Source organism: Acinonyx jubatus, chromosome B2, assembly GCF_027475565.1.
Source record: "Acinonyx jubatus isolate Ajub_Pintada_27869175 chromosome B2, VMU_Ajub_asm_v1.0, whole genome shotgun sequence".
Taxonomy (NCBI): domain Eukaryota; kingdom Metazoa; phylum Chordata; class Mammalia; order Carnivora; family Felidae; genus Acinonyx; species Acinonyx jubatus.
This window is the reverse complement of record NC_069385.1, coordinates 99,661,889-99,679,723: the sequence shown is the minus strand read 5'-3', so window position 1 is coordinate 99,679,723 and position 17,835 is coordinate 99,661,889. Positions and strand designations below refer to the sequence as shown.

The window sequence follows — 17,835 nt, the reverse complement described above, 5'->3', positions numbered from 1 at the left end:
GAAGATGTGGTTCATATATACAATGGAATACTACTTGGCAATGAGAAAGAATGAAATCTGGCCATTTGCAGCAACATGGATGAAACTGGAGGGTATTATGCTAAGTGAAATAAGTCAGGCAGAGAAAGACAGACATCATATGTTTTCACGCATATGTGGATCTTGAGAAACTTAACAGAAGACCATGGGGGAAGGGAAGGGGAAAAAATACAGAGAGGGAGGGAGGCAAACCATAAGAGACTCTTAAATACAGAGAACAAACTAAGGGTTGATTGGAGGGGGCGGGGGGGGGGGGGATGGGTGATGGGCATTGAGGAGGGCACTTGTTGGGATGAGCACTGGATGTTGTATGTTAGCGATGAATCATGGGAATCTACCCTCGAAACCAAGGGCACACTGTATGTTAGCCAACTTGACAATAAGTTATATTAAAAAATAATAATAAAATAAAAGAAGGCCTGGATGACCCCTGTGTCCCTTTGGTCTCTTCCTTCATCCTGCTAGTTGGAAGACAGGGATCACAACCTAGGCCTGATGCACAGTGAGCTAGAAGTGAGTCTATGGAAGGTTAAACCAGCCCTGGACTGCCTCAGCAACCTTTTATGGGAGATAATGAATTTCCATTTTATTTTAAGATCCCACTGTTGACTCCACTATTATTTTGGAAGCTTCATCACTTACAGCCAAACCTTACTGCAAAAAAAAAAAAAAAAAAAGGGCATATCTGCAATACCAGTAATTATGTTGACTCAAGTACATACTTCACCTCTTCTGAACTACAATCTCTTTGCCAGTGGGTGTATGGTCATGTGTTACGACAGGATTTACGGTCCTTAGCAGAGGGTAGCACACAAAAATCCTCAATGGGGACTGTGAATGATCAATGAACTAATGGCCATGGGGCTACTAACACAGATAGGCTCTGTCCAACTTATATGGTCTACTTCAACCTCAGATCGATGTTGTGGCCCACCAAAACAAGGTTAGAAAAGTATGTCAGTCTCCATCATTATTTTCTCATGGAATAGCCAGGTGCCTAAGACACCAGAATTTACTATTCCTTCCTTGGGCGCAGTGCCACTGGCGTGGTATATCACTGTCATGCTCTGCTTGAATGCTTAACAAGGTTAATATGCAAATAAGCAAAGCTCTTTAAAATAATAGCATGTGTCACCTTTGCTCCTGGGTGAGTGGATATTTAGCAATTTGTATGGTCTGAGGTTATTGCTGCTTTACTCCCACAGCTTAGAGTGGGAGGATGGAAACATTACAGGCAGGGAAGCCCATCCTTCAGAGTCTCCTGCCCAGGTGGGATCCTCATTCATGAATTATGTATTCTCAGGCTACCCAGGTACACTCATCTTCACACAGCCATTAGCACAGATTACTGTGCTGTACTGTACTTAACTGATCCTTGAAAGCTACATCTTTAGAGACTCATTCGTGCAAATAATTTCTAGACAGCTACCACATAGCTGATGGCATATAGGTACCGAGGACACAGAGATAAACATGCCAGACACTGAGCAAAAAGAAAAGCAAAGCACTAGTTATTCTCACTTTAAGAATGAGGAAACTGAGGCACATGAAGGTTGGTATCAGAACCAAGAACATTTGATTCCATCAAAAGGATCAAAAGCCCTATGCTGTGAGGATTTGAAGAATTCATGAAAAACAGGGCTTTTTTTTTGCCATTAAATTTACTTTGCTCTTGTGTTCATTTTTTTGGTGGGGAGCAATCGATGAGGAGGCATCCAAATACAGCCTATGTGGAGTAGAAATGGGACATTTGTTCTATTTTTTCTTTTATTTAAATTTTTTTGAAGTTTATTTATTTTGGGAGAGAGAGAGGAAGAGAAAGAGAATCCTGAGCCAGGCTCCACACTGCCAGCACAGAGCCCAATGTGGGGCTTGAACCCACGAACTGTGAGATCATGACCTGAGTTGAAAACAAGAGTCAGACGCTTAACCAAATGAGCCACCCAGACACCCCTAGACCAGGCACATTTGGAGAAATGAAGTCTGTGGTGTGTACAGAGTGAGAAGTGCAGGGAGGAAAGTGGCAGGAAATGAAGTTGGATGAAGGATGGCCCAGAAGAGGGGGAAAATGAAATCTTTAGGATGAAGTGAAATGATCCTATTAACGTGGCAGGAGACCACTGTGGCAACAGAGTAGGAACCGGACCACAGGGAAGACCAGAAGGAGCCAGGGAGAAACTGTAGTTGTTCAGTTATCCAAAAACTCACGCGCTGCAAAGGTTGGGCCCTAGGAGGGAAAGGGGCCGTGGAGAGGGACAGAGAGGAGCCTGAATGGACAATACTTGGTGACTGACAGCTGGAGTAGAAGCAAGGACATGGCTGATGAGATAGGACTCAAACACTGCTGCCAGCTTGAAGGCTTGGGCAAACTGGTAGATGGTAGTGCTCTTCACCATGCTGGCCAACAGGACAGAGCAGTTAGTAGGACATCTAGGTGAAAACTAGCTGATGAGAGGTTCAGTCTGCAGCCCAGACGGCGATTAGAAATAAAATGGACAGTGGGTGGATACTCAAGTCTATGGACAAGGAGAACACCCACCGAGATCGGTCTTCCAAAGATACTTTGCAACTACTCACCTAAATCTTGAATTTGGGGAAGTCCTTTAACATATGCCAGTCCCGTTTCTCAAAGATGATGAACTGAAGCATGAGGCTCTATCTCTATCAATGCTCAGTGAGAAGCACCTATCTCACGGCACGCTGCAGTCACAGCCGTCTTCCTTTGGGGTCACTGCGCCTATTCCAGACCTACCACTCCTTGCCAAGTCAACAAAAAGGAGCTGCTCTGAAGAGGAAGTGAGTGCAGTATTTAAGGGGTTCATCTGGAGAAGCTCCAACCTGCTTCACAGAGCAACCACCATCTCCTCTACAAGCATGATTCAAGAAAATCAATGGCCAAAGCAGATCATGGCCATCAAGACCTTCTGCATGCCTCTAATGGTTGCTTTAAAGACTAAGCTTAAAGAGGCTGAGAAATGCTTCATATTCCTAAACGTCTGAGACTGCCAATTGCAAATAACTGGGAGACGAGGGGGCCTTTAAGCAACATTTTCTGCCACGAGCAACTACTTATAATTCTTATCTGATTGCAGTCTCTTAAGTGATGTGATTACTTGAATATTCAAAATAAATTATCATGTTCTTCAAGCTAATTTGTACAAATACACAAAGGCAGCATCACAGCCTCAGCTGAAATTAAAAGAGGGTGGAAAAACATAATTAACAAAGATAAGTTATGCAACCCCCAAGAGAAAAGGTCTTGAAAGATTTAAATTCAAACCTGTGTAACATGCATAAGGCATGTGACATGAGAACACATTTCTTTGTTTAAACTGAATCTAAACACCAACATTTTACAAAGGTTATTGGGTAAGGAGGTGAATGGGGAGAAGCAGAGTTAAAATGTTTAAAAAAAACCAGCTTGCTACAATGTGGCACTTTAAAAAGCAAACACAATCTAGTAATCATTTATTCATCTCTTCTAAAGAGTGTCTCCAAAGTCAACAGTTATCACCTGGTCACATTTCATGTTACTATGTAGGCCACTCTGGGAATTTTGTGATTCTCTTATTTGAGGAACCGTGGTACTCATAATCATCATAATGTTGTCAGATCTACTGACCCAAACCCAGAAAGAAAATGAAGTTCTAAAAGAGTCTAATAATCCCAAGAGAACTAAGGATGGTGATAAACGTATCTATCTTGAGCCTGAACAGGTGGCCATTATCGGGGCCTGTGTCAGAATGACCTAGTAGATGTTTTCAAAATACACATGACTTACACCTCTGTCCAAGGGAAATCAGACAATCTGGAGACAGAGGCCCTCTAGAGGATTTGGGTGCCCTCCCCTCCCAGCTCACACCTCTCAGGTCTTATACACCTTGTAAATCAAACCCAGGTGGAACGAAGGCCAGGTAAGGAAACTGATGCTGGATGTCCTTGGCCAGTCACACTGGTTCAGCCTACTGGCAACTGGGCTTTTGATCACTGATTTTTTTTTTTTTTACACCAAATAATTATAGAGCTCTTCTGTGATCTATGCTTCTGATTACACCCAAGAAGAGAATGCTTCAGTGCAGAATTTTGAAAAAAAGACTCAGAATAAACAAAAGGTTACTCTTTTCAGGACTAATCATAAGTATTATTCTTTTAGCTTTCTTTCTAAAAACTTTAGTTACTGTCAAAAGTCCTATATTGGTTATGCTGTTAACCTCTCAGAACGTAATGATGAAGAAGCTCAACTTTGTTTCTTCTAGTTCTATGGGTAGAACTGCAAATGCAAAGATGACTACTTAGGGTCTAATAAGCATACAGCGTAGCAGGGTAGCTAAGGTGACTGCAGCTGGACTGCCTGGGTTCAAATCCTGGCTCTGCCAGCTACTGGCTGTGGAGCCTTGAACAAGTCACTTAACCTTTCTGTGCCTTAATTTTCTCATCTGTAAAACTGGAGTACCTACCTTGTGGGGTTTTGTGAAGCCAAAATAAATCAATGTATGTAGAGCACCTTAGAAAAGTGTCCAGTACACTTCTCCAAAGAAGACATCCAGATAGCGAACAGACACATGAAAAAATGCTCAACATCACTCATCATCAGGGAAATACAAATCAAAACCACAATGAGATACCACCTCACACCTGCCAACAAGTGTCAGAATGGCTACCCTTAACAACTCAGGCAACAACAGGTGTTGGTGAGGATGCAGAGAAAGAGATCTCTTTTGCACTACTGGTGGGAATGCAAACTGGTGCAGCCACTCTGGAAAACATATGGAGGTTCTTCAAAAAATTAAAAATAGAATTTCCCTATGACCCAGCAATTGCACTACTAGGTATTTATCCAAAGGACACAGGTATGCTGTTTCGAAGGGGCACATGCACCCCAATGTTTATAGCAGCACTATCGACAATAGCCAAAGTATGGAAAGAGCCCAAATGTCCATTGACAGATGAGTGAATAAAGATGTGGTATATATGTACAACGGAGTATTACTTGGCAATCAAAAAGAATGAAATCTTGCCATTTGCAACTAAGTGGATGGAATTGGAGAGTATTATGCTAAGTGAAATTAGATAAAGACAAATATCATATGACTTCACTCGTATGAGGACTTTAAGATAGAAAACATGAACACAAGGGAAGGGAAGCAAATATAATATAAAAACAGGGAGAGAAAGAATAGAGGGTTGCTGGAGGGGTTGTGTGAGGGGGAATGGTCTAAATGGGGCAAGTGGCATTAAGGAATCTACTCCTGAAATCACTGTTGCACCATATGCTAACTTGGATGTAAATTAAACAATAAATAAATTTAAAAAAAAAGAAGAAAAGTGTTGAATATATGCTACTGAGCAGCTACATTCAGTATATACAGAAGAGGTTCATTCTTTTTACAAGTTGCAAAGTATATTCCATTGGCCAGCTGTAATTTATTCTTCTGAAAGGCATTTATTGTATCTTTCAATCTTTTGTTATTATAAACAATGCTTCAATGGACCTTCTGTACAATAGAGAGATCTTTTTACCATAATCATTAAATTCAGTCCCCTACTTAACTTTCATGTTTAACATTGATGGTTTGAACACCCTTCCAAAGTAGGCACCTGTATTATCACCTCCAAGTTCTACATACGAGTCTCAAAGAGAGGAAATGACTTACCTACCATAGCCTACCCAATCCTAAGTGGCAGAGTTGGAACCCCATCCAGATGTGTGGCTGCTAACCTACAAGGCACCTTCTTCAATCTGCTTCCTACAGCTTTGCTTACTTAAAAAAAAATGATAGTTTCTCTTATAAACGCACCTCAGATCCACAGTAAATATCTACAAGTTCTGAAAGGAGTAAAATTCAAATTTTCAGAGGTGCATATCAGCTCACAAATATAGCAGATGGAGGTGTCAACAACTTCTGTAAATATCAGTAATTTATTTCTTCTGCCAAAGGCCGAAGCAGAGGTACCCTGAACACTATCCCCTAAGGATGCACACCACACTGCCAAACTCCCAGAGAAGTAAATGAATATTATTGAATTTGGTATCATGAGAACTGTTCTTTGGGGAAAGAGAAATTCCTAACGATTACTCTGTGGTAGTATTTGCTATTCCAAGACAAGAGGAGAATAGATACTCTGGGGTTTAGCATTAACAGATTCAGTAGAGACCTGAATGGCCAATTCTCCAGCGTGGCTTTAATTAGGTCTTTTTAGTATGGGCTTATAAAGATTTGTTCTGACTGGGTGAAACTCTGACAATGGGGATAGGAAAGGGCAAAGGGAGAACTTTACAGAGATGGAAACTTTAACCAGAATGTGCTAGCAGGAGGGTTCTAACCAAGTATTAGGATTATAGTTAGAAATCACAGGCGTTTCAAGAAAATGGTTATTTTCCTAACTAGAGAAAACATGACTGTACCAGGACTAAAAATATTTTTTAAAAAATAAAAGATTTCCTAAATCCCTGTCAGCAAAGACATCAAACAAAAGGTACAAAAGTCTAATTTAAGAAAGGTTACATACCACTTTACTTCAAATACAACTGGCAGGGGCTAGGGAGAAGGAAGGGTGGGAATTTAGTCTTTCTGAACATTCATCAAGTACAAATAATTTATATCCAGGGACCATACAATTCTAAAAGGAAATACACATGAGACCAAAAAAAAAAAAAAAAAAAAAAAAAGTTCCCATTGAGAAAATATGCCAGCAGGAACCCAGTGGGAACCAAACAGTTTGGAAATGATAACATTTATGAGTTCAAATAGGGCTTGGGGATGTGTGTCAGGGGAAGGAGGGGTTCTATTACACAAACTCAAAATTAGGTCAGGTTATCTTCCTAAATATAATTCACTTTGCTAGGCCAGAACATGTCCAGTAGTTATGGTTAACAGCTAACTTCCATCACTGATCCTGATGTTGCCTAAGACCTAAATGATTTCAACTTTCCCTCTCTATTCCTAGTCAAACAGAAACAAAGGGTTTGCTCTTGGCAAAAGTGAAAATAAAAAATTTTAGTTCTGAAAGGGACTTGGAAAGCACCTCAGTTTAATCTTTTAAAGAAAGAAACCAATACCCAGAGTTGATCTGCTCACGGTTGGTGGCAAATTAGGACAAGGAATCATGGCAGCCAGGTTCTATACAAGGATGAGGCACCCTACTTAAACTATGCCTTCCCATCTTCTCCAATTATTTCAGTTGTAATAAAGAAATATGCATATGTTTTACTACAATCCTGTATCATGAGGCAACACTGATTTTAATATCTGTCATATAAACTGAGGAAACTCAGCTGATGGATGGAGCCCAGAAGTCATGGTTCTTCTTCCTGGCTCTGCCAAGCAATCGGCTGCACAAGATTTACCAATACAGGATTTTCCTTTTCTCACCAATGACACTTGATTAAAAGTTGGGAGGCGGTCGGATAAAATGTGGAGAAGTACCTGCAGTGATTTTACGATGCCACTGATTATAAGCTGCATCTCTACCAAGATATGTTAAAATACGAAAAACTGTCTGAAAACGGATGAAACATGGAAACACATACTTGTAGACGGGCAATAAAAAAAAGTGGCTGCAAAGACTGGGGGAAGAAGCAACCTGTCCAGATACGTGTCTGGGCCGTTTGGATATTACACCTGATTGCAAAGCTTCCTCCTTCTCTCTTTGTAACACCATGTTTCTTCTACCACCCAGTCTTACAAGTGTTCTTTGTCTTGTTGGCCCTCAAATCCAACTGGTCTCCAGGTCTCATAGATCTTAACCTAGAAATAATCTTGTACAATTGATTAGTGCTCTCCAGTCTGTGCTCATGGCTGTAGTTCCCGGTGGGGCTTTATTGTTCTCCTAGGCTACCTCTAACAGCTTCCCAACCCCTCTTTACATTCTTAGCCTCTGTCCAGGCCGATCCATCTTACACATTCTGATAAGAGTCATATTCCTGGAGTACAGCATTCATAACACTCAGTTCAAAAGCTTCAGTGTTACTGTTACCTCAGGAGAGAGAGCAGGCTAGGGGATCAAGATGATCTGGGCTGGAATGTTTTGTGACCTTGGCCAAGTATCTAAACTTCTCTGAGCCTCCATTTCTTTACCTGTAAATGGGGAATGCTCACAGTACCAATTAATAGTAACTGAGACAGGGGCGCCTGGGTGGCTCAGTCAGTTAAACGTACAACTTTGGCTCAGGTCATGATCTCATGGTTCGTGGGTTGGAGCCCTGCATTAGGCTCTGTGCTGACAGCCTGGAGCCTGGAGCCTGCTTTGAATTCTGTGTCTCCCTCTCTCTGTCCCTCCCCTGCTCACACTCTGTCTCTGTCTCTCTCTCTCAAAAATAAACATTAAAAAAAGTTGTTTAAATAAAAATGAATAAACATTAAAAAAAATTTTTTAATAAAAAGTAGTAATTGCGATAAATCCATATAAAGTGTCCACTGCAGGGTTTGACACATAAGAGCTCAATAAAAGATAGCCATTATTATTATCATCAACAACTTGCCTTTCTAACTTTTTCTACCGCTTCTGCACTGTCAACTTCAGCCAGCTGGGCTGGGCTACTTGCTTTTTGCCCAATGATTCCACATTGTTCTCCAAACTCCTCCTTTCCTAGAATGCCTGTCTTCTCTCTCCAAATCAGTAAGATTCCTCTATGAAATGTAAGGCTACATTCAAATGTTGATTCAGTTCTACTTACTTTAATCTATTCATCTCTTTAGAACTGGCATCCTTGGAGGCCTTTACGGTCCCCATAGTGGCTGACTTCCGCCATGTCCACACTGGCCCTTACTGAAGGTATGGCAGCGGCCAAACAGGTGAGGTGGGATTTAAACCGACTTCTTCAGTTCTGAGATGGGGCCCCCAGGTTATCAGATTTCCATTGTTCTAGTTACTAGTTCAAGTGACCAGGCTGAAGTTAATCACCTCAACTCCAAGGGCCCTCTTTGGAAGGTGGTGGGAAGTGAAGTTCCCATATGAGAATATGTTAACGGGGGTCCAAACTGTTGGTGGCAGTCATCTTGCAAAATCAGCCTGTGGACGTGACACCTAAAAGGACCACAGAGAAACTGATAGAAAGTTTTGCCCTCAGGACCTTTCAGGTGGTCATTTAAGCCCATCCAAGTTGGGTTTCCAGTTTCCTGTACTGAAAGCATCCTAACCAATCTTGCAGTGGTAGGCACTGATATGTCTCATGTGGATTGCCCTGCCACAGAAAGCTTACCCAGACACAGTTACACAAGTCTCCCAGAAATCTGCTTCTGAACCCTCTTCAGTCCAAGGTATAGATTCAGTATGGGTATGAAAGGATTAAAGTGTAAACTAATGCAGGAAGACCTTTGGAGTCAGAACGATGTCATTAAACTTCGTATATAAACCTCTCCCAACACACACACACACACACACACACACACACACACACACTACACATTCAATTAACTGACAAGCCAATGGATTTGTAAAAAGTGCATTAAGTAAGGAAAAAAAGGATGGGAACAGATTTCAGGTAGATCAGAAAGATGACAAACTGTTAATCTTGGGTTAACTACCTTAGGTTTTTAAGTTACAGAGTAACAGGATTTCACAAATGGCACACAGCTGACTGAACAAATCCTGGCAGTACAAGGATAGAAGAAGAAGCAGTACGATACTGGAGACAGAGCTTTGTGAATTTGGAAAAGTCACTTGACATCTCTAGGACTCAGGTCTCAATTTTTTTTTGTTGTTTTTTTAAAGTAGGCTTCATACCCTGAGCGGAGTCCAATGCGGAGCTGGAACCCATGACCTGAGCTGAGATCAAAAGTAGGGCTCTTAACTGACTGAGCAACCCAGGGACCCCAGGTCTCAATTCATTAAAAAAAGGAGGCAGGGGATAAGGATGTTATAAGAATTATATATGGCAAACAACTATTAATTGAAAGGTGCTCACATCAGCAATACCTGAAACTGAACGCACACACAAAAAAGACATATTTATGGATAACTAATGGAAAGATCATCCCATCAGTAACAGAAGAGTTAGTAGCTCAGATGAGAAATTAAAAAACAACATCTCTTAGGGGAGAGGAAGAATGTGGCCAAATAAAAAACTAAAACTGTCACTCACACTCTATTATCTACTTGAGCACCAAAGTTATCCGAAACGAAGTTAACAGTTTTGCCTTGATTTGTATAATTCATGTTGGAAATAAGACGCCCAAGGACTGAGACTCACCTCTAGAAGCAAGAGGACAATCAATAACTATGCTGAGAGTAAAAGAAAAGGTAGTGAAAAAAAGATCCTTGCAATCCCCAAAACTAAGGTCTCTAACCAGGGAATTAAAAAAAAAAAAAAAAAAAAAAAAAGAGGCTCTGCTGATCCAAGGGAATAACTTAGCTCATTTTCAAAAGTGACTTCATAGGCATACAGGAATAAGTGTAAAAAATCTGAAGTTTTGAATATTTTCCCATTTATTTAAAATTCTTGAGCTTTATTCTTGGCCACATCCTATAAATCTCAGTTCCTCTTCCCCAAGAATAAGGAAGCATTTATTAAACCACTATTTGGTGGACCCCAAGACAGGCTTTCATTTGTATCCATCTCCTGAAATCCATAAAAATTCTGCATCAGAGGGGCACCTGGGTGGCTCAGTCGGTTGGGCTTCGGACTTCAGCTCAGGTCATGATCTATCTCACTGTCCGTGAGTTTGAGCCCCATGTCTGGCTCTGTGCTGTCAGTTCAGAGCCTGGAGCCTGCTTCAGATTCTGTCTCCCTCTCTCTCCACCCCTCCCCCACTCACGCTCTGTCTCTATCAAAAAATGAATAAACGTTAAAAAAATTTTTAAAAAATTCTGCATCAGAAAACACCCACGTATACACAAGGAAACTGAGTCAAGGGAATGAGGTCAGCGTTTGAAGTTATGAGGTACTTTTCTTGAAAAATCTGACGAGTTTTAATACGCTTTCCACTTTCACTTTTCAGCAAAATTCTATATTCTGTAAAATTAGCCATCTGTAGCCATCAATAACATTTTCCTTTTTGTCTTCAGTTAGAAATGGAAAAGAAAATGCAAAAAGAGAGAACAATACAGGAAAAACTCCTGGCAATGAGAAGTTACAACTTTGGGGGTAAGAACCTAAAAGGGACATGAGTTACATTTCTCTTTCAAGTGCGGGGCTTTCTGGGAGAATCCCAGGCAGCATCTGAGCTGACTAAAAAAGTGATTCACTTGTGTCCTAACCGAAGATGTAAAGTTAAAGTGTTTGTCCACAGCCATCGAATGCAAAACTCGCTACGTCGGTATCTGCAGATTCTGCACCAAATGTTGTTGGCTGAGACATGCAAGCAAAACAAGTGCAAACCAACAGGTTATCTACCTAAGTGGTTAGGGGAACACGTTACAAAACCTAACAAGCAACATTAGCTCCTCCGTACACCTCTAAAAAGCACTTCCTGCCAAGGGTCCGTTCTTAAAGAATTAAGGCTGCTCGCTGGCCGCAACACCTCCTCGCCCGAACCTCCTGGTTTCCCAGCCCAGCTAATAAGTCAAGCACTGAATTCTTTCATACAGGACCCCTACCCCCACTCCAAAATTGGCCTAATACGCTCTCCAAATCTGCAATCAAGAAGCCGGGAAATGAGCTTAACTACAGTTGTGAGAAGAGGAAACCAACACCCTTAAAGTGCAAGAGCACGGAACGGTTGCAAGAGACAGTTTAAAAGAACTCTTGCTCCAGGCACGACCTCCCCCACCCGGACGCAGGCGGGCAGACGCGGCAGAGAGGGGCAGGTCTTATTGGCGTGGAGACTGTACAAGGGCACTTTTCCTTACAACCCCCAACAGCCGCGACCCTAAGGCTTCCCCGGCCCGGAGCCGCTCCCGCGCCGCGCGCCTCCCTTCCAGTCCGCCGCTCCCGCGCCCGGATTCCCCAAAGGGCCGCCCAGGTCGCCCTCGAGTCCCCGCCCCCCGCTTCCCCGTCGGCCTTATCCCTCCCGGAGTACCGCTGGGCTGCAGTTCTCTGGTTTTAATAAAACCCGAGTGGCCCCGGGCTAGCGGGCTTTCCTCCTGGAGGCAGAGGCGGGGAGAGGAAGGGAAAAAAGGAAAGGCCGGAGGATCCCCTCACCGCCCTCCCAGAGCTCCGCGTGGGGCGAGGGCGGGCGCGCCCCGGCTCTCGGTGCCGACCCGCCCCGCAACCCCGCAGAGGCTCTCTGAACTCAGTCAGGTTTTGTTCTGCCCGAAAAAAGCACTCGCTCTCCCAGACGGCGCTTCCCTAGACCTCCCATCCGCGAGTTCGTCCCGACAGGGCGGGCGGACCCGAGCTTACAGACCCATCCCTGCGCTCAGGGCACAGCGTGCGGCCCCGCGGCGCCTGTCAGCGTGCAAACTCGCCGGCCTGCTGCTTCCTCCGCCGAACAGGTGAGACTGCGGCGCGGTGGGAACTCCCGAGACGCCCAGCTTCTCCCTGGCGGCCGGCGAGCCGCCTCGCGCCCGCCCGGAGCTCCCGCGCCCGCCGTCCGTGCCCGGGGAGCCGGGCTGGGGCCCGACAGGCTTCTCCGCCACGCGGGCGGAGCGCGGGCCGCGCGGGGGGCTGTAACTCGGCACTGGGTCTGGTCCTAACGGCGGTTCGCAGCCGTCGCGTCCCGGCCGCGCTCTCGCGCCGGTGTCATGGCCGAGCGGCGGCCCCAGGCGAAGTTTCCAGGAGCTGACGGCTTACCTCGTAGTCCGAGAGGGCAGCGGTAGCTTTGAGAGGCGGCGCGGCGGCCAGGAGCGCCCGCGACCAGCGGAGCGAAGGAAGATGTGGGAGGGAGGCACCGGTAGCGAGGAACCGCGGCGATGGGAAGAGGAAGGCGCCGGGTATCTACAATCAGAACGTGGGCTGACCGTGACGTCACAATGGCGCGGCCAGCCAATCGGGGCCCGAGGGATGAATCAAGCGCTATGATGTCATGCGGCCCTGGAGCCAATAGCGAGACAATAGAACTTTCGTGATTGTAAATTCCAGAACCCGTTGCAGTGGGGAGCCAAGGCCGGGGTTGGTGCCCTCGGGTTCACATGTGTCCTGGCAGTTTTATCCCTTTTCTTCCTAACAAGGCTGCGCGGAACGCAGAGCCTGCGCAATAGCTGCCGTGAAGTTCCTGATGCCCTGAACTCTGAATCTCTCCAAGCCAGGCAGGGCAAGGTTGAGTTGCCGCGTTTTGGACCGCAGAAGCCCACTCTCGGAGCCATCTCCTTTACAATTGTGGAAAGGGATCAGTTCTCCTCGGTTTTAGCTGAAAGGGTTAAATGCATACGGGAGACCACTGGAGTGAAAGTCTGCTGTTGAACAAGATAAGGCAACAGCGAAAAGCACTCAAAATTGATGTTACAGCTTCACTCCCTTATGATAGACTTAATGTGATTTTTATTAAGGATTCATACTTTTTCTTAGAGGTCACTGCCAACTTTATGTCTGCTCCAGAGATTATTCCAAAGGCGTTTAAAAGGAGGAAAGGTGAAGTAAGCAACGCCTTTTTCAGCTAGACAAATGTAAATACTTTTAAGACAGTGTGTTGTGGTCAAGGCACGAATAGAAGATCCTTGCTGTTTTTCATTGATATTGGATAACTTTGGGCCTTCATCATCCTAATATCCCATACTTTCCCCATATCAAGCCCCAGAAATTATGTCTCTCTCTTTGTGCCCTCTTATTAATCCATGCCCATTGTCTCAACATAGTCAACCAGTTAATGTAGGCAAATTTATTCTTTTACATAATTACAATGTAATGTTTATCTTGTGCCAGCTGTGTTGTTCCAGGCACTGGGCCATTGCACTAAGAATACAGGTGTACAAACTGTATACAAATTAGGTAATTTAAACATACACAAATAATTGAGATTTTTGATAGTCAATTGTCATTCAACTCCATAAACACTGAATGGTTTCAGTTTGTTAGATACAACCCTAGCTTTTAGGAATAAAAAACTTCAAGGACCCCTGGTGCCTGTAAAGTGATACAGTCAGGAAACAACTACTGTGCAGTGGTAAATGCTACAGTGGAAACCAAGATACACAGATTAAGAGATTTCTGATAAAGGACCTGTGAAAAGCCTCAAAGAGTTTAGTGAAGGAATCTCCTCTGTTCTTCACTCTTTTTCTTTTTGTTTTTAAATATTTATTTTTTTTTTTAATGTTTACTTATTTTTGACAGGAGAGACAGAGCATGAGCAGGGGAGGGGCAGAGAGAGAGATGGAGACACAGAATCCGAAGCAGGCTCCAGGCTCTGAGCTGTCAGTAAATGTTTATTTATTTGAAAAAGAGAGCACTAGATGGGGAAGAGGCAGAGAGAGAGGGAGACACAGAATCCAAAGTAGGCTGCAGGCTCTGAGCTGTCAGTAAAGAGCAGAGCCTGTCTTGGGGCTCACACTCACCAACCATGAGATCATGACCTGAACCAAAGTCTGATGCTCAACTGACTGAGCCACGCAGGCACCCCTGTTCGTCACTTCTGCTATCAGCCCAAGGCCAGAACTTGTTCAGCTCTCTATTACCCTATCCAAGTCCTGTCTTTCCAGGTTTTAAAAGTTTCAAATTTAACTTAGTATTCCAAAAATCTCAAGTTTTACACTACAGTTGCTTTTATTGTGCTCACTTATCAATAAAGTATTTTAAGCCTATACTACCAAAATATTTGTGTTTATTTTTAAATTATGGACTCATGTAACTGTCAAGTCATACATGAAATATTAAACTTTTTTTCTTATTTTAAGGTAAAGGTAAATATAAAGTGATACTATTTTATGCATGTTGCTTTCTGACTACCATCTTGCTCAATCCATGGGATGCTTGTACCCCCACTTTAAAGATCACTGCTTTAGGTTGTAAATTCCATTAGAAGGGGAAACATGTTGAATTTTGCTCATTGTTTATCTGCTGATCTTAGTACAGTCCCTGGTATATAAGCTTAATAAATATGTTTTGAGTGAGTGAATGAGTGAATTCTTACTCCCTCTCATCCTCACCATCATCCCCCTGGTGCTTCCATTTTCTGTTCTAGAATTCCAACCCCCCCCCCCCATAGTCATGCCCCACGACTATTGATTCCTCTTAATCCTAAATGAGTGAAGTCATGTTCTCTTTCTTCCTCCAGCCAGAGACTTAGGGTTCTGGATACATATATGATTTCAGGAGAGTTTCCACCCCCCCCCCCACAACCACACCTCATCTTACACCCTACAGTGTAAACTACCATGACCACAGTACGAATTACTGTAGATTGCAGCACCATCACATTCATGGATGAAGCTTCAAGGAAAGCAGTAGAACTGAAATGAATCCCCAACTTAACTGTGGGTTTTTTTTTTTTTTCAAAATAAATCAAAAGAATGCCTAGGATTCAATGCCAGCATTCAAGAAAGGTGTTTTAGTTAGAGTCAGAATCAGATTCTTGGCCATCCAGGTTCTAGACACTGCTGGAGCCATCCCAGTCCTTATAACCAACATATCCAAAGTAAGCCCACGTAGGGTGCAGTAAAAAAACAAACAAGAAAACCGTAGCTCTTGCCTTTTCCTTTACAATGTCCATATGATAGCTCCCCAAGAAGTGATTACTGAATTATTTTATTCCTTTTAATCTTCCTCCTCCTGCTTTTCTTTATTTTTAAATTCTGGTAGCAGAGTTTCTGCTCTTAGTTTTCATCAACAGTTTGAAACCTCCTGCAACCACACACTTCCAAGCATCTGGGAAAGTCACTTCAATATTGCTCTTGAGAAAGAAAGTATTTAACATCCTGGAAAATACGTTCCGTTACTATAGCATCTGTAGTTGAATTAAGAAATACAATTGAAAGTTTCATTAGAATGCAATTCTGATGAATGAGACGTGTTTCATGTAAGGATGAAATACTATATCATTTAGGGGATATTTGTATAACATAATATCTGACTTTTGAGTAATGTTTGCCTGTGGATGTTTGACAGTTGACTAAAATATAGGCCAAGTATAAGCTAGTTTATGTTAAGGACATCACTATGAAGTCTCTGATGGCTCCTACTGTTTCTTTCTCCCTATTCTTTATGATCTTACTTTTTTTCTTATCTTCTAATTTGTATTTTCTGTTATCTTGGGTTCCCATTGGCCTGGCTTGTCTTTGTGGGAAGCAGATAGAGACTAAAGGCAGTTTCCTTTCCTCCCCAGAACAAGGAGTAATTTCTAGACTTCCATTGTTACTTTCCTGCTACTCGTCTTCACTGTACTGGGGTTTATCTCTATTCCTGTCCTTGCATGTTCATCTTGACAGATGTGAACTACTTGAAGGCACTGTCCAGGTCTGGTCTACCATATTGTTTTCCCAATGGCTAGTAGAACCTCTGGCAAACAGTGTATGTCCATAAATATCTGTTGAGTCAATGAACAGTTTGAACTATTTCTGGATTCTCTAGCTTTCTTCTCCCCTTCTTTTTATACTCTTTAGTACTCTATCCGGGAGTGAGTGGATAACAAAAGGGGTCTGTATCCTCAGTCCTCTCTATATACATTTACTTCCTAGGTGTTATTATCACCTCTTTCATGGCTTTGGATTTTATCTATACTCTGCTGACTCCCAAATGTGTTTCTCCCAAATGTATTTTTCCCTGAATTCTAGACCTACATACATAACTGCCTATTAATGACTTCTCCTCTTTGGTGTCTAAAAGGCATCTCAAACTGAAAATAACAAAAAATGAACCCTTGATTTTTTCCTCAAATCCATGGTCTATCCTTCCTTTATAAATGACAATTCCATTCATTCGTTTTCTCAAGCCAAACACCTTAGCATTCTGTTTAGCTCCTCTCTTTCTCTCACATCCTACGTCCACACATTGGCAAAATTCTGTCTACTCGGTTTTCAAAATATATCCAGAATCTTACTACTTTTCACCATGTTTACCACAACCACTGGTTTGAGTCACTATACACTGATGCCCAGAATTTTGCAATAGCCTGGACCTCTACTTGTGGTTTTGCCTCCTACAGTCTATTTTCAACCCGGCAGCCTGAGGGATCCTCTTAAACCAAAGCCAAATCATGTTACTTGTCTGCTTACCATCAATCAACCTTTCCTCTCAGTAAGAGTACAAATCAAAACCCTTACAATGGCTTATCGGGTCCTTCATGACTTAGCACCAGGCCATTTCTCTGACCTAATGCTACTTTGTCTTCACCCACAAAAGCCTCCTTGGCACTAGACTTGCCTCAGGGCCTTTACACATACTCTTCTGCCATGCCTAGAATAATGTCACCCAGAAATCTCCAAGGCTTATATTCTTGCTTCATTCTGATCTCTATAAATGTCATTTTAGAGAATTCTCCTTAAACTCTCTAAATTTGCAACATCTCCCTCCCTGCCTCCCATTTTCTGGAACTCTTTCACTCTGCTTAATTTGTCTCCTTAAGCACTTATCACTATCTGACATACTATAGATTTATTTTTATTATTAAGATTGAATTTAAGTTTCAGTTCTCAACTTTTTCAAAGGCTTAACTGTGTTAAAGATTTTAAACCAGGACAGATTCTCAATATGTCTTTTACTTTGCTGGCTATCAACAGATAACTTTCATAATTGATTTTTTAAAATTCTATAACATATTAAAGAGCTAAAGATTTTTAGGGAGTAGCCAAAACCAGACAATAACCAAACTTCTAGCCAAAAACTATGTGCAGCTGGCAAAGAATAGCCATATGGTGTCTGTTGTTAAGGAGTATGTCTAGTAAAGCAGAGTGTTCTGGTAAAGCAGTGTGTTCTGAAAGTGCACTATATGATTTTGGTGCTGGTGATATAGAATGGAATATGCTTTGCTCTTTTCTATCATTTAT

At 42.6% G+C, this 17,835-nt stretch overlaps 2 protein-coding genes across 2 annotated transcripts in view; one reads left to right on the top strand and one right to left on the bottom strand.

The window, feature by feature from the left end:
• Positions 1 to 12,867, bottom strand: part of ELOVL5 (ELOVL fatty acid elongase 5) — a 74,664-nt gene extending 61,797 nt beyond the window's left edge. Inside the window, exon 1 of the mRNA XM_027057564.2 lies at positions 12,713 to 12,867. The gene's annotated coding sequence lies outside the window, so the exon portion shown is untranslated. The remainder of the gene's footprint in view (positions 1 to 12,712) is intronic.
• Positions 8,790 to 14,999, top strand: LOC113598558 (translation initiation factor IF-2-like). The gene is made up of 4 exons (XM_053223394.1): positions 8,790 to 8,834; positions 9,233 to 9,299; positions 11,682 to 12,414; positions 13,090 to 14,999. The coding sequence occupies exons 1-4, from the start codon at positions 8,790 to 8,792 to the stop codon at positions 13,319 to 13,321; spliced, it is 1,077 nt and encodes a 358-aa protein (XP_053079369.1). The 3' UTR covers positions 13,322 to 14,999.
• Positions 15,000 to 17,835: the final 2,836 nt, after the last annotated feature.